The 21,905-nt window shown below is 40.1% G+C and overlaps 1 protein-coding gene across 2 annotated transcripts in view; it reads left to right on the top strand.

Annotated features, from left to right (window-relative positions):
• pot1 (protection of telomeres 1 homolog) overlaps positions 1 to 21,905 on the top strand; it is a 71,137-nt gene that overhangs the window by 31,924 nt on the left and 17,308 nt on the right. For both annotated transcript variants that reach the window (XM_078256460.1, XM_078256459.1), the window contains exons 8-10: positions 1,868 to 1,995; positions 2,903 to 3,196; positions 8,126 to 8,281. In XM_078256460.1, coding sequence (XP_078112586.1) covers positions 1,868 to 1,995; positions 2,903 to 3,196; positions 8,126 to 8,281 — 578 coding nt within the window. The remainder of the gene's footprint in view (positions 1 to 1,867; positions 1,996 to 2,902; positions 3,197 to 8,125; positions 8,282 to 21,905) is intronic.

Below are 21,905 nucleotides of genomic sequence, written 5' to 3'. Positions count from 1 at the left end.
CAGACAGGAAAGAAGAGAAAAGACTTTCATGAAGCGATATAAGCTGGATCAGTGCTGAGTAAGAGCAGACACACCGTTTTGTTTAGATGAAGCCATCTCTGATTATTCCTAGAACGCACACTGGGGAGAGGCAAAAATATATATATTTTTCAGTTTATGTGCTGATGGCCCTATAATGGATGTTTGGGTTTGAACAGCTCAGGCTCAGAGCTTTAAAAGCTTCAGGACTCGTCAACATCATGCAGGAAAGGTGCATTAATCTAATCCACTGAACCTCTGGAACAATGTTTAGTCATTCACTTCATTTCCCTGTCAACACACTGCAGCTGATATCAGGAAGTGTAGGAAAAGCAGTTTGGACCTGAGGAGCAGGTGGCGGCTGGAATTATGAAAGAGGAGCGATGGAAATAATTAGATAATAAAACATCAGACGGTTCAGTCTGAGTCGACCTGCAGCCATGCAGCACAGCATGATGAAGTGTGATGATGATAGGATGGTAAATGTGTGTGTGTGTGTGTGTAACTATATTCGTGGGGTCCAAAAACCGGGAGTCCAGTATACTTGTGGGGTCCTGACAGCTTTGTGGGGCCAAAATGCTGGACCCCACAAGTTTAAAGGGCTGTTTGAGGTTTAAGACTTGGTTTTAGGATTAGGGTTAGGGTTAGAATTAGGTTATGGTTAGGGTGAGGGTAAGGGTTAAGGTTAGGCATTTAGTTGTGATGGTTAAGGTTAGGGTAAGGGGCTAGGGAATGCATTATGTCAATGACGGGTCCCCACAAAGATAGTGCCACAAACCTGTGTGTGTGGCGGAATAATAAAGAAAAAGCAGCATCCAGGCTGGAAACTGCCCCAGACCTTGTCATCATCATTGTGGATCCTTCAGGCGTCTTTTAAAGTAAACGGAGATATTAGAAAAATCCATCTGCTCACACACAGACCCATACAGCTCCACACAACTCTCTCTGTATTTCTCAGTATGGCTATGTTCACGTGCGATCACGGAAGGCTTGTATCATGTGGACGCGCAAACAGTTTTTTTGTCATTACTTAGAATTCCTCATGGGGGCGACAGAAACTACGCACTATAGCTTTAAAAAGAATGAAAGGAAATAATTTCCAAGTTACTTACGCCAACCACTGTTTTATACAAAGCGAGTGGGGGGGGGGGGAAGCTATCATTTTCTTGGTTGCGGTTGAGCCGGCTAGCCAAATTTTCTTCTAGGGCTGTTTTTAATGACTCATCAATAAAGTGACTTGACATTAATATCATCCTCATGGGGTTACATCAGCAGAATTAAAAAGTCAGAGGAATGACATTAAAGTGAATTTGTACTGTAATAGAGCTGGGCAATATATCGATATTATATCGATATTGTGATATGAGACTAGATATCGTCTTAGATTTTGGAGATCGTAATATGGCATAGGTGTTGTCTTTTTCTAGTTTTAAAGGCTGCATTACAGTAAAGTGATGTCATTTTCTAAACTTACCAGATTGTTGTAACTGTTCTATTATTTGCCTTTACCCACTTAGTCATTATATCGACATTACTGATGATTATTGATCAAAAATCTCATTGTGTAAATATTTTGTGAAAGCACCAATAGTCAATGCTACAATATCGGTGCGGTATTGATATTGAGGTATTTAGTCAAAAATAGTGATATTTGATTTTCTCCATATTGCCCAACCCTATACTGTAATGATTTTGCGTAACTAAATGATAAACTCAGCCCTGTTCTTCAACGTATTCCTAATGTTTTGTTTTACGTTCTCCATCACTATCACACGTACAGCTTAAAGGTTTTCATTATTTTTTACGCTTTCCTCAGAGTTCTGACCCACAGGAAGTCTTCTTTCCACAGACTTCTGCTCCAGCCTGAAGATTACCGATCAGTCCAACCAGAAGATCGGCTGCACCATCTTCTGTCAGCTGGAGGACCATCCCAAAATCTTTCAAATAGGAGACATCATCCGCTTCCACAGAGTCAAGGTCCAGCCTGGATTACAGACTGCTTCTTTTAGGAACCATATATCGTGTTGCCAAGTTGAAAACTTCCAAAACCACCACTATTGTTGTTATGAGTTGGGCTGCACGATATCAAGAAAATATGCAATAATGGTGTCGAATATTGCGATAGCCATATTACGTGCAATAGATAAACAGAACTGTACTCAGTTCTGCCTTTCTGTTGCTTTCAGTATTCTGCTAAAACACAACCAATTTCTTGTTAAATTTAAAGCTTTAGTGCGGAATTTTTTTGATATTAATGAACGTCCGTTACATTCAAGCCCCATTGCGAAATGAGTTGCTACAAAGCTAATTAAGACTATCGGCTCCACACAACTCTCTTTTGGATTTCTCACTATGACTATGTTCAGAAGATTGTGGCGTCCGGCGACTTTCCCACGCAGAAACTCGTGTGAAGATAATGACCTCTTCTGAAGAGTCCATCATGTTTTTTAATCCTCCGTGTCCTCCTTGGCTACTAGTAACTGCGTGGAGGAGGGGTGGGGCCTGTGCGCGATCATGGAAGGCTTGTATCATGTGGACGCGCCGACAGTTTTGTTGTCATTTCTTAGAATTCCTCATGGGGGCGACAGAAACTACACACTATAGCTTTAAAAAGAATGAAAGGAAATAATTTCCAACAGTCTTTTTATTTACTGTTACTTTTTAAAGTGCAGTGTTCGATTGATATTTTCTTCCAACTAACACAAATCTCTCTTTCACAACGTATTTATTGTGCCAGTTGATATCGCGATGACGATTTAAAAAAACAAACAAAAAAAACCTGTATTGTACAGCCTTACTTATGAGAGTATGTAATCAAGAAATAATTGTATCTACAGTACGTTAAAGAGCTCAGTGATAAAAGATCCCACGTTTCTCTACACAGACGCAGTCCTTCAATAACTCCATCACGCTCGTCACCAGCTTTGGTTTCTCTGTGCTGGTGTTTGACGGAGAGGAGGGCGGATCCATGGAGCCGCGGACCTCCAGCCGCTCCTTCCACATCGACCAGGAGGACCGTCAGACCGTGGAGGAGCTGCGATCCTGGGCCGCCAACCAGGCTCTTGTCCCCCCTGTTCCCACAATCCCTCTGTCTGCCGTATCGCCCAAAGCTTACTTTGACCTGACCTGCCAGCTGCTGGCCAAAGCTCCCATCGACACCACCTGCACCCTGCTGAGGGTAAGAACCTTACACACATGTATTTGATTAGGATAATGCCCATAAATCAACATTTCTGTAAATGGGCCAGTGTTAGCCAGATGGCTAATTTTCAACCCAGCATGCATGTCTTTTAGGGCTGTAACGATACACCAAACTCACGATTCGGTTCGTATCACGATTTTTGACCCACGATTCGATACAGACCTCGTTTCTTTTTTGGGGGGGGGGGTGTTGGAGGAGAGAAAAAAAGAGGGATTTTGAGAAGAAAAAAAAGATAATTTTATTAAATAACATTTGAAAAACCTGTATTAACTGAACACCAAAGAACAATATTAACTATGCAAATTATTAACAATATACCTAAGTAAAATAAATAAATAGCCAAAGCTATAACACTTCTGTTTTCTTTGTAACAAAATACTGTTGAAAAACAAACAGAACTAAACTCTCACTTAAATGGCTGCGGTTTCACAGTACTGTGCAGGGTCCGAAATTAACACTTGCCAGTCACCAAATGTGGGGGCGGGCCGACACACAAACGCATAAACACTGGCGCACACACCAGCCACCAGCCACTACCTTCTGTTTACTGATAGCTAGCGTTTAACTCAGGCTAATTAATTAGCTAGTAAGTTGCGATTTTTGGCAGCCAGCCTTCCAAAAGAAAGCACAGGAAACAGAGTCTCAGTTCACCCGTCCGGGAGGCTCCGACACACTTTCTGCACTCCGCGTCGGCGGACAGCTGTAGGCTTGTACCGGTGTTGATGCTTTGTACATTGTCGGACACATGCAGCGGCTTTTCCTGAAACCGCTTGCGGGACTGACACAAGTCCACAGCGGCCAGCGGTGTGTATGTGTATGTGTATGTGCTAATCGAATGTGTCTCTAGCTTGAAACAAGCTACCGCAAACCGGGAGTTAGCTGCTAACGCTAGCTTTCAGGGTAGAGGGTAAATCACTATTTGATACCACTAACAAGGCTCAAAATAGCACCACACTTCCACGGTAGCATAATGAGGGTCCCTACATGTAAACCAAAGCATTGAGAACTTTGTAAGTGTACAGACAGTTTATTACAAAGAGATTATAGACAGTAGCGTTAATGTTTACATGCGGCCGCCATCCTGGATAACAGTCATGACCAGTCGAACGACGAACGCAGTGCAACCAGTAACAAGTAACATAGCTCAAACATAGCGTTCGTGATTTGACTGCTCATGACTGTTAACCAAGATGGCGGCCGCATGTAAACATTAACGCTACTGTCTTTATAATCTATGTCTGTACACTCACAAAGTTCTCAATGCTTTGGTTTGCATGTAGGGACCCTCATTATGCTACCGTTGAAGTGTGGTGCTATTTCGAGCCTTGTTAGTGGTAGAAAATAGTGATTTACCCTCTGCCCCGAAAGCTAGCGTTAGCAGCTAACCCCCGGTTTGCGGTACCTTGTTTCAAGCTAGAGACACATTCGTTTAGCATGAAAACGGATCCCAGAGTACGCTCGACTCGGTTAATGTGTTATTAACCCCTAGGTTCAATTTGCGCCGGAATTGTCCTTTAAGTAAAAGTACTAATACCACACTGTAAAAAAGTCCTGCAGAAAAATAAAAAAATAAGCTTGTATCATGGGACGCGCCGACAGTTTTGTTGTAATTACTTAGAATTCCTCATGGGGGAGACAGAAACTATGCACTATAGCTTTAAGTCATTTTTTTATGGAAAAAAGGTAGAAATGATCTGATTCCAGCTTCTTATATGTGAATATGTTCTTGTTTCTTTACTCCTCTGTGACAGTAAACTGAACATCTTTGAGTTGTGGAAGAAACAAGACATTTGAGGACGTCACCTTGGGCTTTGGGAAACACTGATCCACATTTTATACACAAAACAAATTCTTTTGAATTAATCAAGAAAATAATTAACAGATTCATCGACAATGACAATAAACGTTAGTTGCAGCCCTACATATTGTATGTTTACCTTCTGTCTTCACCCGTCTCGTAGTAAATCTACGTGTTCCACATGTCTCAGTGGGAGGAGGTGTTGAGTGTTTTATCTTGGCCCTCCTGAGCCGTTTCAGCAGCCACCTCCGTTTTCAGAGCAGAAATGAGTCTAAGTGAAGGCTGGTTTCCTGCCAGTGAGGCTGATAGAGGAGATACATTTGCAACAGCATTTGGCAGCGAGCGCTGGTCTACTGCCAGTCTGCTCTCACTGGTTTCTAAAGCTGTTCTGAGGGTGCTGCCTGCTGTTACACAACAGCACATTCAACCAGGAGAGGATGTTCTCCAAATCACAACAGTTAATTAGACTAAGAATAGATTTTTGTACTTTTTCCTCAAGCACCTGAGATCATTAACTAAGAGTTTGTTCAGCACTCTTTGCTCTTAACTGAATTTATTTAGTGTACAAAAGCCAGTTTTGACATGATTTCAAACTGGAAGTGACTGGAAATAATTAGTGAATATGTAACAGTATTTGTGTGAAAGAAGAGCAGCAGAGTTGTGAGTAGGACATGGATTTGTTCTTGTTCCCCCAAACTGTTGCAACAAAGTTTAAAGCTAGATTAGTCTCGCTTTGCCAGACCTTCCTCTACCGCGGCACTGCGGAGGAGGAAGGTCTGGCTAGTCCACACAGCATTCCGGGATGGGAGAAAAACGTGCTGTGGTTCATTGGCATTTCTTTAAACCAATCGCAATCGTCTTGGGCGATGCTAAGCACCGGGAAAAGCCGAGGTGTTTCTGCAAAATAGCCTCGGGAATAGGGTTGGGTACCAAAACGCGGTGCCAATCGGCACCGGTTCCGACGTAAACGGTAGTAACGAGACAGAATAAGAATGAAAATTACTGTGCCTCATTTCGGTGCCTGACTACTTTTTTTTTTTTTCAGAAGCATCGCTGCACAGGACGCTACATTACCGTTAGCTAGTAGCTGGATTAAATACAATGGTTGAAATGCTGACAGTTTACATTAAGCGGTGTAAAGTGTGACTGTATTTCCCTGTAGAGGATTCCAACAGCCGGTTAATGTGGCTCGGGAAAGGGAAGTTTGGGGTCCCCTGCTGGAGCTGCTACCCCCGCGACCCGATACCGGATAAGCAGACGAAGATGGATGGATTCCAACAGTGGGATGTAACAGTCTGATTGCAGCTGCCGTTGTCGGAAAAACAACACAGACTGCGTTTACTTGAAACTTGCCACGCTTGTGGTGCATTTTAAGTAATTGTAAAATACCCTTTTCCCATCTGGTGCTTGTTTTTGACATTTACCAGCAATTTACTCAGGGCTCTAGAGTGCGACCAAAATTTGTAAGGGTACGACTAAGATTTTTCCTAGGTCGCACCGGTGCACCTAACGTCCTCGCATCCGCTGCCTCTCCACGAACGAAGCAATGTTGTTTATATCGATATGGTTTAATGTTGCGTTACCCATTCCTTCTGTAAAGCCGTGCTTGTGTTTGGATCTCTCCTCCGCGCATGACATGCAGCAAAGGGACGCAGGTTGGAGGCGTCATCTCTCTCTTTTAATCAGTCTATTATTGTTGTTGAAAACAAGTGAAGGAGCTTTCTCAGATAGATAGATTGATTGATTGATTGATTCATTCATTCTAAAAAAAAAAATACAGAGCTATATATATTATGTATCGCTGTTCAGCGTTAACGGCGACGCAAGGAAAAAATTGGGTGCCCCTAAATTTTGTGTACCTAAATAAAAAAGTTAGGCGCACCAGTGCAACCAAGGCAAAAATTTAGTCTGCAGTCCTGTTACTGGTGAAATAAGTCAATGTTATAAGTTATTGTTATTACATTATTAATCAATCATTCAATTGTGACCATATGGCATTAGTAATAAACAAGCCATTCTTTAATGTCACCAACTGTCATTTTGTGCTCCTTTTTTATATTTTATATTATACACATTATAAATATATTATATATATTTCGGTTCAGGCACCGTTTAGGCAACAACACCGTTTTTAAAAGTATCGTTTTAGCACTGGTATCGGAAAAACCCCAAACGATACCCAACCCTACTCGGGAACTTGTTTTGGTGGAACGTGTATGTTGTTTTAGTCGTGTAACAGAAAACTCAGATCTAGACAGATAGTCTAGCTAGCTGTCTGGATTTACCCTGCAGAGATCTGAGGAGCAGTTAACCATAGTCCTCACAAATCCACCAGAGTTTAGAACGGCAACACAAAGAAAGAGGAAGGTGACGGACATCCGGCCGAAATGAGTTAAATCGGGCAGAATTTCCGTCAACGGAGCAATACCGAAAGTAGAACGTTGAGGATAGACTAAAGTTAGATAAGATTTCCCTTCACTGGAACTAAGCGGTTTAAATCCTCTACAAACTGCGCTTTGTCTGTGGGAAATGTCATTTTCCTCATTTACAGTCTGAGTGATTAATTAGATTTTGAGATATAATATTGTGGTCCAAGGAGATGGACAGACAGATGGATAGGATTGGGCATCACGAAATTACAATTCCAATGGAATAGTTTTTTTTATTGGAATCCTTTTGGGAAATTTGGTTTTGAATTCGATCATTGGTTCCAAATTTAACACACAAGCCCGGTAAAACTGTAACTTGAATTTAAAATAAAATGTTCCTTATCTGTGGCATGTGATCCGTTTCAACTCCACCCCTCAAAGAATCAGAATCGAGAATCAATAAGAACCGGAATCGAAAGAAAGATTTGGGATTGGCTTCAGAATTGTTAAAATCAAAATGATTTACTTGAAGGTATCTACATAAGAGTGACATGACACTGTCAAGAACATGTCATAAACATTATAGACGGTGTCATGTCCGTCTTATGTAGATACCTTCAAGTTGAGTGTTACCCTGATGCCCAACCCTACAGATGTATAAATGGACTGTCAACAGCAGTGTTTTTCTGGTTTACAGATTCAGAGTCTTAACGTCATGCTTTTGTGTTTTATTTCCAGGTGTGGGACGGGACCAGGTGTCCCCACACTCTGCTCAACGTGATAGTTGAGCGGAACGTCACAGAGGGACCGACGTCCTTCTCTCAAGAGAGAGGGAGCCTCATCGCCAACATCCTCGTCTACGACAACCACACGGAGTTCGCCAGGCAGCTGAAGGTCAGAGCACAAACAATCGTTTTGTTAACAATTCTGATTCCGATTTTTTTCTTTTTTCTTCTTCTTTCGATTCCGGTTCTTATCGATTCTTGATTCCGATTCTTGGAGGGTGGAGTTGAAACAGGTCACATGCTTATTTCACACATTTTATTTTGATTCAATGGTGAGTTACATTTTTACCGGGCTTTTTCAACGCAAAATGAAGCCACACAACAAGCGCCTTGAAATACGGTGGCCACTACTGACAACAAAAACTTGTGCATGTTCAATTTGGAACCAATGATCAGATTAAAAAAAAAAATGATTCCATTGGAATCGTAATTTTTTAAACGACTGGAGTTACATAAATGTTCGGAGGTTTGTTTGACCATTTTGGAAATTTGACGTTTTCACAGCACCGAAAGTAGTAGATGAACAAAGCACTTTTAAATAAATGTCTGATCCTGATCTTTCCTACAATTGTCTGACTGGATCTTCATTCATTAGGTCTATGCACAGATTATTGAATGTGCTTGCATTTATCTGCGTCTGAAATGACATGGAAAACAGTTATCAGAACCTGAACATTTTCTTTCTTCTTTTTTCGAAACTTTTTTTCCCTCAATGCTTTTGATAGGGTTTTTAACTTTTTATCTACGTTTTTTTTTTTTTTTTCTTCCAGAAAACAAGTGTTGTCACTTAGCACCTGTGGTGGTTAAGTGCCGAGGTTCCCAACCTGGGGAATATACCCTTTTAAAACCAAACAATTTAAAGGAATAGAAATAGACGTACAGCTAAAAACAAGGGCAACAAAGATAGTTAAACATAATGAATAAATATATATATATGCTGGGGGGCAGAGGGAGCTGCCCCCTGGTGGCTGAAACGGATAATTGCATTGTTTAAAAAATGAGTGGAATAATTACGTCTGACATGATCAGATATTTTATAAATATCTTAAATAACACAGAACAACTAAACGGTGGTAGGTAATACATCTGATTTCATATACTGCTTTAGTAAAAAAAAAAAAAAAGTATTTCCTGGCTGACGATGGGAGCAGCAGGACGTAAAAAACGAATGTCTGGACATCTTACCGTGCCAAGGTTGCAATAAAGGTTTCCTAAATGCCACATTTGATGTCAGCTTACTAATTGATTGCGGGTTTTGTGTAGATTTTGACTTTTATACGTCTATTCCACTTTGTTTAAACGGCGAAGTGGAGGAAGCCTAGTGACGAGTCCATAGCGACCAGTTTGTATGTTGAATGTTACCCAGAGTGCCTTGCTGAATGGTCTCAATGTTTTATTGTTTTATTTCATGTGAATACTAGTTTACTAGAGGAGTAACTTAGTATTTGAAGTAATGCAGTAATGCAGGAAGTGTGCATTTAGTTTCCATGCTTATTGTGTTTCCACAACAATGCCAGTGAGTAAATCTACTGAAATGGCCCCCCCACCATAACAGAGGAGTGGGATGTATAAGATGAGAATGCAGAGGTTTAGTCACGTAAAAAAATGGGAATCTGTATATTTGCCAAGCGCAAACCAGTACAGAAGGTATCGATAAATTGCTGGGGGAGGGTCATGCCTTTTTTCCAAATTGTTTTGGACGGTCATAGAATTTTTTTTTACTGGCTTCTGGATTTGTTCTGTAGTAAGCTGAGACAAGTGGCTATGACATTGTGTTGTCTGTAACTCACTAGATGTGTTTATAGCAGTGTATTTGAGTAATTTTACAGATGTATGACTTGGACGGAAATAAAACCCCTCCATTCTAGCCTCTGTAACTCTGCGGCCTAGAATCACCATGACACTTGTAACAAAAGGCACATCCCTGAGTGTCAAAGTGTATGGGAGCTGTACCACTTTTAATGTGGGTATGATGTTTAGACCAAAAAGCTTGAAAATGCAGCCGTTTTAAGAGGTTAAACATCTCGTATGGTGCTTTACAAATAAAATTGCCATTGTTTTTTGTAATAGGTCTTGCAATCACAGCCATAGGGGCCATTTTCTTTCTTTTTTGTGTTATTCTTGATGTTTAAGCAACCAGAATTATTTGTCCTTTTTTCTTTTTCATACAATGGTGATCAGTATAAAGTGGCCTGTTTAGCCCTACGATGGCGGAAGCAACAGGGGACAGCTGGCAACTCATTTGTCCTTTTCACGGTTTCTTTGCAAGGGCGTACAGCCTGTAATAATCACAAATGACTCTAATTCTAACATGAGAAAAAACTGAATTATAGCTGTGGAAACCACACTTCTTGACCTCCTGCTGCAGAGCTAATACCACACCACTGCTGTTAAACTTCCTCTCTAAGTATGTTATAATACTTACATATGAGTTTGCATTGACCTCTGAGGAACTTTCAATTCCTTTCTGTTGTTCCTTTACTTTCTCTCATACATTTTTATACTAGAATCGTCTAACGGGCCGCAACACTGCTGCCAGGTTTTGATTCTGAGCTTTCTCTTCTGAGGTGCTTGTAGAGGAACTTCTCTTTGTAACCTTGACTTTAACATCACTGAAAGTTTAAAACGGCCTCAGATCTTTAAAGCCTTGGGGCCTCAGATGTTTAAGCGCTGGAGTTTTGGGGCCCCATTTTAACGATCTAAGCGCACGGCGTGAAGCGCCTGGCGCAGGTGCGTTTAGGGCGGGTACGAATCCTCTTTTGCTAGTTTTACGGCAGAAAAAAGTGTCCGTGCGCCAGGCACATGGTTCAAAGGGTTGAACTTCATTAATTCATAGGTGTGTTTTGGGCGTAACATGCAATAAACCAATCAGAGATCATCTCCCATTCCCTTTAAAAGCCAGGCGCGTTTGTACCTTGGCACATTGCTATTATGATGGAGGATTTGCTAAGCAGGAAGGAGAGATTTTCAGGAGAAGAAACTGATCTGCACGTGCTTGAAGTGAAAGCGTGCGAGCAGATCACATATCATAATACTATACTATAATGCTATTTCACATTGTAATATTTTTATTTTGAATCTTTTTATTTTTTTATTTTTAACTCTCCAAAATAGTGCTTTGCCTGAGTCCGCTAGCATCAACCTGATTAGCTGTGCTAGCCGCATGCTTAGCTCGTGGATGGTAGCTTAAACTTGATGTGCTTCGGTGATATTTTAGTTCCATTTCACACAAGGTGCAGATTGCTTTTGACTTGTCGACGGAGCGGCCTGGGAGTTTTTTAAAGTTAAATGCGCAATTTAGATCTGTGTTGTTCATCTCCATGGCTGCAGCAGGAGGTAGGAAGTGTCTGTGGCAGCTTGACAACAAGTAAAGGTGCCTCAAAGGGTCAAAATAGTAGCAGCCAAAGATTCTAGAGCGTAGCAATTCTTCGTAGCAAAGATTATTTGGTAACCGCACCAGTGACGGTGTAAAATAAAGAATCTTTGGAGCTCGTGATTAACGTGATGAACACAATTATAACACATTATGCTCTGTCTTTAATCTCATTGCGATTAGCGTGTTAATGCTGACAGCCCTTATCTGTCTCTCTGTTTCTCAAAACGTCTTGTTCAGATGCTCTCAGCTTCACATGTATAGGTGCATTCTATTAATCTGTATTAATGAATTTTTACATCTCTAAAATGTCAGAAAATAGTGTACAAGCCCCTCACCATGAGTCCAAGTCTTTAAATGTCTTTCAAAAAGCCGAGAAAGATTGACATTTATGTTTGATAGGTCAATTTTTTTGGTCAGCTTATCAAATTATCAGATTTTTCAACATTAAAAAAGTGTCCACGAAAGGGAAGTTAGAAACTTTAAAATACTTTTTATTGCTTCAAATCACTGAACTGAACAAAAATACAATGGTCTTTTAGGATTGCACATCCCACGATCCCCAAACATAGGGCAGTGTTATTTAATTTAATTCAATTTAGCTGAACTGAACACACTGTTTTGGTATGAACATTTAGATTGAAAGACACTCAGAAGTTTCCAGAGAAAGCAATGGTTCATCAGTCACAACGACAACCCCAAATCAAAAATACACATTTTTCCTCTTACTTGCAGTGCTATTTCTCAATCTAGATTGTTTTGGTGTAAGATGATATCGGATGTAAAAGATGTCTGCCAAAAACATACATTTGAATCATTTTCTGAAACTTATTATCCAGACTTTTGTGTGTTGAAAACCAAACCGTTTATGGCTAGAAATCTTGAGAATCTGCCAATGTGAGTCGTATTTATTAGTCATGGGTACATCTTGGCACGTCCTGGCTTACATGACTTGACTGAGGCTGATGAAAGGCAAAAAAATGTTTCTATATATCGTCCAGCCCTAGTTCACTCTCATCTAAAGTACGTGTCCATCTCATAAATCCCCCAAAAAGATAGATTTTTCTTCTTTTATAGCTCAGTTTTCATTTTTTGAAGTTTCAGAACACAGTGGGAACTTCGTCTTCCTGTGGAGAATTCATCAGTGAGTTTACACTTTTTAATGGTGATAGAAAATGACTCTTATTGCTTTGATGTTACTCTCTAATCTTTGCTTCATTTACCAATTGTTTGCATAAGTGAACTTCATTTCTTATCATTTATTTTCTTAATTATCGCTGTATGAAGTGATCGTTTGTCAGTTGCTGTTGTAGAGTTGGTTTAATCTTGAGTCTGTGAGGCTGAGCGGGGTTTATTTTTCAGCTCTGCACTCACTGTCCTCGTGACGCACAGCTACACTCGACCCTGGGGGCGTTTTAAAGAGCTCTTCACAGCCAAACGCAGCAGGTTCATTACACTGGATATCTTTAACCATATCAAAATGCTGTAAATACACTTCATCAACCCATTATTCAACGTAAAACAACAGTCGAGCTAATGAGTTTGTGGCTATGCGTAGAATGAGATCATCTGAAAGTCATTGGTTTGAATACAGCTCGGGGAAAAATGTCACGACTGTCTGGACCTGACGCCCCAGAGCTGGAGGAGAGTTTAGTACTGAGCAGAGCTGTACCAATTCCAAATTCTGCTGTACAATTAATCGTCTCAGAAATAATTGCGATTAACAATATAATTGTCTCTTTCAGTCAAATTTAAAAAATATGTATTTGTTACTTTTTCAAACAAATCAAGTTTTCAATGAATTCCAGGATACATCTTTCGTTATGTATCACTGTCATGTGACCCAGATAATGTAATAACACAACTACACAGCCTATGAAGTAAACCAGAAGTATCCTCTAATGACCTTTTAGAGAAGTCATGGAAACGTTTTGGAATTGTGTTCATGAAAACGTGTTGGAACCCTGACTTTAGTACTACAGTTCTTTGGGACAAGAGTATTTACATGCAGGTTGTTCACACGAAGCAAGCAGGTTGTTTATCCTTGTGTTTTTATTGCGTGTTGCAAACCACAGACCTAACTCTGTGCGAGGGAGAAACCTTTGTCAGAAATTGACAAATTGGTTTATCCTCAACAGACGGGAGAAACAAGAAAGATAGTGAGGCAGCAGCATGAGTTTGTCATTGTTCCTCCACCTACCTCGTCCACGTCATGAAGTGAACAATCTGAGTCATCAGCACAGCATCATCAGCTGAGATCACTGTAACAAGAAAGGCAATCAGAAAGGTGAAAGACAAGAGCAAGAAATATGTAGGGGCCCTTAAAATATATATATATATATATATATATATATATATATATATATATATATATATATATATATAAAACATGATACAATCACAAACACTGCCAGTCAAACTCCCCATCCTCTCATCACCATCAACTAAACTGGCTGAACTCAAACCCCAAACAGCTGTTGAATGAAAAGCAAATGTTAACACTAGCAATTGTCCTATTTTGTGTCAGACTTGATTGCATTTTCCTGTGCAACAGTTATGCCAAACAATTAGCTCAAACTAAGTGGAAACAAGACAATTCATCAATTACTGTTACTTCATATTGATTATCAACTTTCAGTGGAATTACTTACATTACATTTTGGTGTTTTTGTTGGATTTATTGGTTAACAGCTGCATTGCATTTAACTACCACCACACCAATGGACACCAATCCACTTGAACTACACAACGGCATGATTTAAATCCACCGCACAGCATTTATTTAAAAAGAAAATACGTCACTTTTGAAACTGGTTAGCCTTTTTCCTCCCGTTATTTCCTTACAAGCAAAGAAGTATTTAAAAGGCCAATTTTTAAACAGAGTCCGGCACCGTGCTACCTCCACATAAAACGCAACATTACATCACCTCCAAAAACTTCACGGAGAACAATGAGGCCAAAATGGCATCACCGATCTGTTTTAACCCAATATTCTCTGGTCCTAGTCTGGCTATCACCAGACTAAACTCAATCTTTTAAGATTGAACATTGGTCTGGGGAGTCTGCTCTGTATTTTCTACTGCACAAGAGGCGTGATCAACGGGCATAGTTCAAATGACTCTGTACGCAATTGGATACTCCTTCAACCAATCAGACCAACGATCCGGGTGACGTAGCAGCGACAGCGGCATCAACGGGTTGCTGCGCTTCGGTGGCCGCCATGTTGAATATAAACAAAAAGCTGCTTGGTTGCTTCTCTATCGTCATCGTGTTAAACCCGCAAATAGCGTGCCAGGTGGATAAGCCGGTTTGTGATTGGTCCCCGCAGATTTGTAACGGAAGCAGGATAGATAAACGTACAGGTTTCCAGCTTGAGCTGCATTACGAAATCAAATCGCCGGCAGATCGGGCTGGGTTTACCCAGTCTACTCTGGTCCAGTTCAGCTAAAAACTTTTTTGCAAAAAAACTTTTGAACGTTAGTGTGTGTGAACACATTTGGCTGACAGGAGGATCCACACGGTCACAAAAACCCTAATCCGAACTCCAAATGGTGAAGAGGAATCAATTGAAAACGCATAAATGGCGCTCAAAATAGTGTCTTATGGGTAAAACGTCCCTTTGATTGGATTTTCTTCTGACAGGTGCCTTTTAACACCCGTCCATCAATACACCTCACACTCTGTGTGACACACACTGAGAGCCTTTCCACTAAAGGAGTGTTTTAAACTGGAATATTTCTCACAATTACTAGGCTCCTCTGGTGAATCATCTGTGGTATTGTATAAAATTGACTGAGGCGTTTCTGTAGGAAGGCCATTCATAGAGAAAGGAGCCCATTATGATGAAAAGAGAATCTAAGAACAAGACGGCGAGGAGGACGAGTGCTGCAGTCGGTGCAGTGTTGCTTCTTCAATGACTAAATCTCCTAGAAACCCACACACTCACACGCACAGATAATAAAACATTTATTTAATTGGTACTTCTTTAAGAAAGGAAGAAACCTTCTGCAGAGTTAATCAAAGCATCAAAATGTCACATTTAACTGTCAGTCTGTCACTTCTTACACCACCTTCATCAGCAGAAACACTCATAAATCTGTATGCACAAGGAGATGAAGAGCATGTAGTTTATAGTGTACTGCTAGTCTCTATGTACATGAACATATGTTGCCCCTCTCACGGCTTTTAAATACGTGTAGCGACGGTTGAGTTAGAGTCAGAAATAATCTGCCTTTCATCCAGTAAAACCAGATGAAGCAGGTTTATCTTCTACACATTTTAAGCAGATTTCGGTATCTGCATTTTTGCTAGAATCTCATTCGTTATCTGCTCAAAGCCTTAAGGATCCATGCCAAATTCTGTAAAGACATCCCAAAATCAATGGCCGTTCAGACTATACATGCCTAAAAATGGTGCTCCTGCACATACACTCACAAAAAGTGTATTGGCTCTGCTCACTGCACTGTATTTTTTTGTACCTTTTGAACATCGGAAGAAAAACAAAATTTGAATTCAAGGTAACACGGGTTGAGTAATTGCTATACAAATCATCTTGAGGGTGAAGTATGCCCTTAATCAATGGAGAAACGTGTTCCATGTGATCTGATATGAACAGACTAGTGCTCTTCTGTGAGGAAAGTCAATGTTGGAATATTCAGAATCGGTTAAAAGATCTGATAAAATGTGTTTCACAATGGAGCTACAGTTGTGTTAAAAATAATAGCAGTCCAACATCACTAACCTCATAAATCAAATTTTTTGGTAGAAGTGATATTTCTACATGGCAAATAATTTACTATTAAGTGTTGTAGAGTCATAGAAAACCAACAGACCCAACAGTCATGACATGTATGCTGCTCATTCTGTGTAATTGAATCTGTAATTGAAAGGGGCATGTTCAAAATAATAGCAGTGTTGTGTTCAATTAGTGAGGTGATTGATTCTGTGTCAAAACAGGTGTCCGTTATGGCCCATATTTAAGGAAGGAAGGAAGCAAATGTTGTGCATGTTGGTTATAGTGCATTTCATACTGAAATACTCAGCAAAATGGGTCATCCAGACATTGCTCTGAGGAACAGCGGACTTCGATTAAAAAGTTGATTGGAGAGGGGAAAACGTATAAAGAAGTGCAGAAAATTATAGGCTGCTCAGCCAAAATGATTTCAAATGCCTTGAAATGGCATCCAAAGCCTGAACGACGTGGGAAAAAACGGTCAACTACCATTCGAATGGATCGAAGAATAGCCAAAATGGCAAAGGCTCAACCAATGATCAGCTCCAGGAAAATCAAAGAAGACTTTAAGTTACCTGTGAGTACTGTTAGGATCAGAAGAAGGCTATGTGAAGCAAAGCTATCAACTAGAAGCTGAGGCTGATGGGAATGAGTTTTGCAGGTATTTGGTCATTAACCAAATGATAGTGTTAAATGAAACTGATGATGGTGCTAGATGAACAGTCAGAGGATCACCAAAGTTACAATTCATCCTTTGGAAACCATGAATGTTCATACAGAATAAACAGTTGTCGAGATATTTCAGTCTGAATTAAGATGATAGAACGGCCAACAACAGAACCACTCACTACCATGGCTAAAAATATTCCTTTCAATTGTGGATTTTCCTGCCCAGGGACTGCCAGATTATTATTGTCCCTGGTAAATAAACAAATATATGTACTCTGATGTAAGATTTTGTTTATCAAGATGCATCTCCAGTCCTTGAACCATACAAATATGGAAAATAAATGAGTAAGCCACAATCATTTCTACTGTGGCACCAAACATGCGGTGTATTTTCAGGGTCCCCAGGAGATGAAATACTGTTCTTCGTGATCTTTCCTCTGAAGTTGCTGCCACTTATAGTTCAGCACATGGATGTATTAACTTTATTAATTAAAGTAATTAATTAGAACTGGAGACAGCATTCATTCCTATGAGAGTTGCTCAGTGGCGCATGAAGCCATCATGTAGCCAAAAATTACCCGGATGATCATCACTTCTTCTTCACTGTGTGGCCCATAGAGCAGACGTACTAGAGACCTCCGCTGGCCGAGCCGGCTACTTCCGGTTTACCGCTCCACTAACTTGAATGGGGATTAAATTATTTAATCGTGCAGCTTTCTAGACTTTCCAAATGTTATCGGACCGAATAGTTTAAATTCTGATAGAGAAACAAGTCATTTCTCGGGGTTGTGAAGCTCAGAAAAATGTATCCACTGATTTTGGAAAAGTCTTTTTGGGCCAGAGGGCACCAGGTGACGGGCCAGGAGTTGCAATTCCACCGTTTGGCCACTATGTTCAATTTGCTTCCCCGGCGCACTTCCTGGGGGCCTGGTTCAGCACTGCAGGTGATCCTTTCACATTACAATGAGTCCCTTCATTCGGTATTAATACAGAAAATATAACCTAATTAAGCTTTACAGGTAATAGGAGCTTCATTTAGAGGGGTTTTCAGATTACAACCAGACTATTCTTGATGGGTGAATTCAGAAATCGAAAATTAGCCCTGACAGTCTCTCTGGTCCAGAAAGCTGAATTCTTGAACTAAACTATGATTATCTCTTTTTCGTGTCTTGTTTACCAGCCTCAGCCAGTCACTCTACATTATTCACACACTCTCTCAAACTCCTCCTGTCTCTCCATCTTAGTTTCAGTTTCTACTGACTCTTCAAGTCTTCGTTGATCCATTTATCTTCCCCTCCTCTCTCCCCCCTGCAGTCCTTCTCTCTCTGCCTCAGCAGAATCTCCAGCACAGATGTTTACCTGGTTACCTCCTCAGGCGCCTCATTTTCTCTTCCTGCTGAACCTGCACCTGTCTGCAGTCTGAATCCTCATTCCTCCACCTCACTCAGGAGTGGGAAAAAAAAGCAACTGTCTGTCGTTTCTGCTAAACAGATTCTAAACACCAGTGTTAGAGTTAATGTGGGCGTTCAGGAATTTCAATGAATCTGCTTTACACCGATGCCTTCATAGGCTGCAGGTCAGGCTTCAGTAAAAATGAATTCATAGTTTTAGTATTTTGGTCTCTTACAGAACACAATGTATGCATATAGTTCCCATACTGTTGCCAAGCATAAAATAAATTTGATGAATTAAAAAAAACAGAATGTAACACTTCTTTTTAGCCATGCTATTTCGCTGGGCAACCGCTCTGGTCCAGACTGAAATATTTCAACAACTGTTGGAGGGATGGGCACAACATTTTGTTAAGACATTCGTGGCTAATGGAGGAGGAATATTAATGACTTTGATGATACCCTGACTTTTCCTTTTATGGCCACCACGAGGTTTACATTTTTAAAGGATATCCATTTTAACCATATATATATGTCCAACAGATCCTTGAAAATATGGACAATAGTTTCCATTAAAATTAAGTTTTGTCCCATTTTAACAGCCAGATGTCTTTCTGGGCTTTGCTGTAATCAAATTTAGGATAAAAATGGGAAAACAAAATCTACAGCCGTTGATCTATGAAATTAATTTCACTTTAATTCCTCTCCATTAAATCCCATATGTTCCATTTGCATTAGAAGAGGCATGCTGGCTCGGTGCTCTCTTTTCCTGGCCGACATTTTCTCTTTCATAGAATCATCAATGCTGTTTTTACAGAGCAGTGTATTTCTTTTAACTGCAATGCAAGACATCCTGGTCAAATTTGATAAACTAGCATGTAATGCAGGCTTGTTTGATCCCTCCACAATGGAGGTCGGACAGAAGCGGTACGTTAATGTCATTTGGTTTATCCCACACTGAATCACTTTCACATTCACACAGGCTACCGTCATCTGTTAAAGAGGGCCAACCGTGATTAATCCAAACATCTCTCCTTTCACTGTCAGTGTAACGGCATTCACGTTCAACTCTGCTAATGTAGCAATTGCGGCATCCCTTCATAGCACAACACATGAATCAGCCTCCGGATTATTCTATAATCTCCATTATTAGACAGGCAAAAGTTGGTTTTCATCCAAATAAGAAAGAAAAATGTGACCAACTACAATGTGAAGATCCTCAGCCAAGGGCTTGAATATATAAAAAGTGTTAATGCTAAAGTTGTACTGTGGCTATCAACCATGTGTTTTTTTTTACTCTGTACTTGTACCCTGTACTGATTTAAAGTCTGCAAACACTTATTCCAGAAGGAGGGACATTTGTATTCAGCCGTATTTGATAACGGCTTCTTTTGTTTTCTTTAATGGCCACATCCTGAAATATTGTGGAGAACGTTTGAGTCGTTGATTGCTGTGTTCACGTTGTCATCGTGTTCTCCTCATTCTGCGTTCAGCTCCGACAGCTTCCGCTCATTATGTCATTTTTAGCACTCGCGGTTGACCCGAGTGCACATTTCCATGTCATCGAATTTTTTATGGGGGTCGCGCACTAATGCATCGCGCTCTTTACTCCCACACTGTTCTCTTTTTAGCACAAATCGCCTCCAACAACCACAGACCGCAACGGAAATTCCGCTTCTTCTCCTAGCGCTTGAAAAGTCAGCAGAGCATCGCTCAGACAACCGAGAGTTCAGATCCACATTCACGCTGACACTTCATTACGCAGCTCTTGGCTGTCTGGAGATTCGTCTCATGTACAGATCATTTATTTAGATATTACAACTTTGGACAGATGTATCTCTGTGTGAGTGGGTTTAATGGCTACTCTAGGGAGCAGAATTTTAAGGAACCTTTTATTTTCCTTTTGTCAGATTGTCTTTACGTCTTTTGGCTCAATATCAACCTTTTGATCAGATAAACTTTGATGGATTTAAATTGTGTTAAAGGGTTTTTTGAATGTTGTGAGGGACGGGACTTCACTGGCACCTGTTATTCATGAAGATATATAAGGAACCAGAGAAGATCCTCTCTAGAGAGTGCAGTAAATAAACTAGCAGTTTGTTTAGTGCTTTAGTCATGTTGACTACGGAGAACAAACTGAAGATGAACGCTACAATCAAACAGATTGTCTTGGTGTTGAAGGGATTTCTTTATTAGGTTTTTAACTAGGTTTTCATTACTTTTTCATTGCATTAACAATTTTAAAACAACCTCCTCCCCGTCCCAACCCACAACATTTCTCTCAACCTCAGCCGTACTACAACAGTCAAAAAACAAAAAGCTAATTATATGTCAGTATCAAAGTAGGAGCTCCCCTATGGCTTCTTCTTTTACAAACTGGTCAAATGGCCTCCAGATTTTCTCATACACCCCCAGTTTGCCTCTCAATGTATATGTTAATCTCTCCATGTGTACATACATTGAGCCATATTCTTGAGCCAAGCACAGATTGTAGGTGCCTCCATTTTCTTCCAGATGAGAGCTATTGTCCTTTTTGCCTGTAGTATTGATTGCAAAATCAATACATTTATATATTCTTGGGGTTTCAGATTCAGATTTGTTGGATACAGGTGCAGCAAAATCATCTTAGGGTCAAGTGGGATGTTCACAGACAAGATGAACATGGCTTTATTCATTACCTCTCTCTAGAATGATTTAATTATGGGCTAATCTTGGCACACTGGGCTGAATTGTGACAGAGTCCAATATGTTAATATATTCTTTTACCTCATACCATACATTAACCATATTAAGAACTACAGGATGAGCAGTATGTGTTCTTAAGTATAAAGTAATACATAAAATGGAAAATACAGCAGAGACAAGCAGATTCAAGGACATTTCCATTTAAATTTCCTGAAGAATGCTGTGAATTTCTTAAACATTCCTGCGGGTGGCTCGAGAGGGATATTTTGAAATAAATATATGAATTTAGGATCTTAGTAGTTATTTAAGATTTATTTAATCATCAAGTCTCATTAAGTTTCAAATCTCTTTTATAATCATCGCATTATGACAACCTATTCTGTGATGTTACTAAGGATGTTAAATATCTCTGCAACTTCGATCGTAAGGCCTTATAGAAAACAGGTACGCTGATACCTTCTGGATGTCAGTGATGACTGTTTGATTTTTTTTTACAACTCAGCTGGTGTGTACAATGTTTTGATTGACAAAACATTGGCTATACTTTGGAAAATGATTACCTGGATTTTTCTCTGATTAAAAAGTGTAAAAATCATCATACAATCATACAAATCACCACTTTCAATCTTGTGTTAGGCGCATGGTTCAGAAGGGTTGTACTTAGTGTCTTCAATAATCATAGGTGTGTTTTGGGCGTAACATGCAATAAACCAATCAGTGTCATCTCCCATTCCCTTTAAAAGCCAGGTGCGTTTGGACCTTGGCGCATTGCTATTATGATTGCGGATTTGCTAAGCAGGAAGGAAAGATTTTCAGGAGAAGAAACTGATCTGCTTGTGCGTGAAGTGAAAGTGCACGAGCAGATCATATATAGTATGGCACG

Source organism: Sander vitreus, chromosome 8, assembly GCF_031162955.1.
Source record: "Sander vitreus isolate 19-12246 chromosome 8, sanVit1, whole genome shotgun sequence".
NCBI lineage: Eukaryota > Metazoa > Chordata > Actinopteri > Perciformes > Percidae > Sander > Sander vitreus.
The sequence above is the reverse complement of the archived record's forward strand: the minus strand, read 5'-3'. Positions and strand labels throughout refer to the sequence as shown.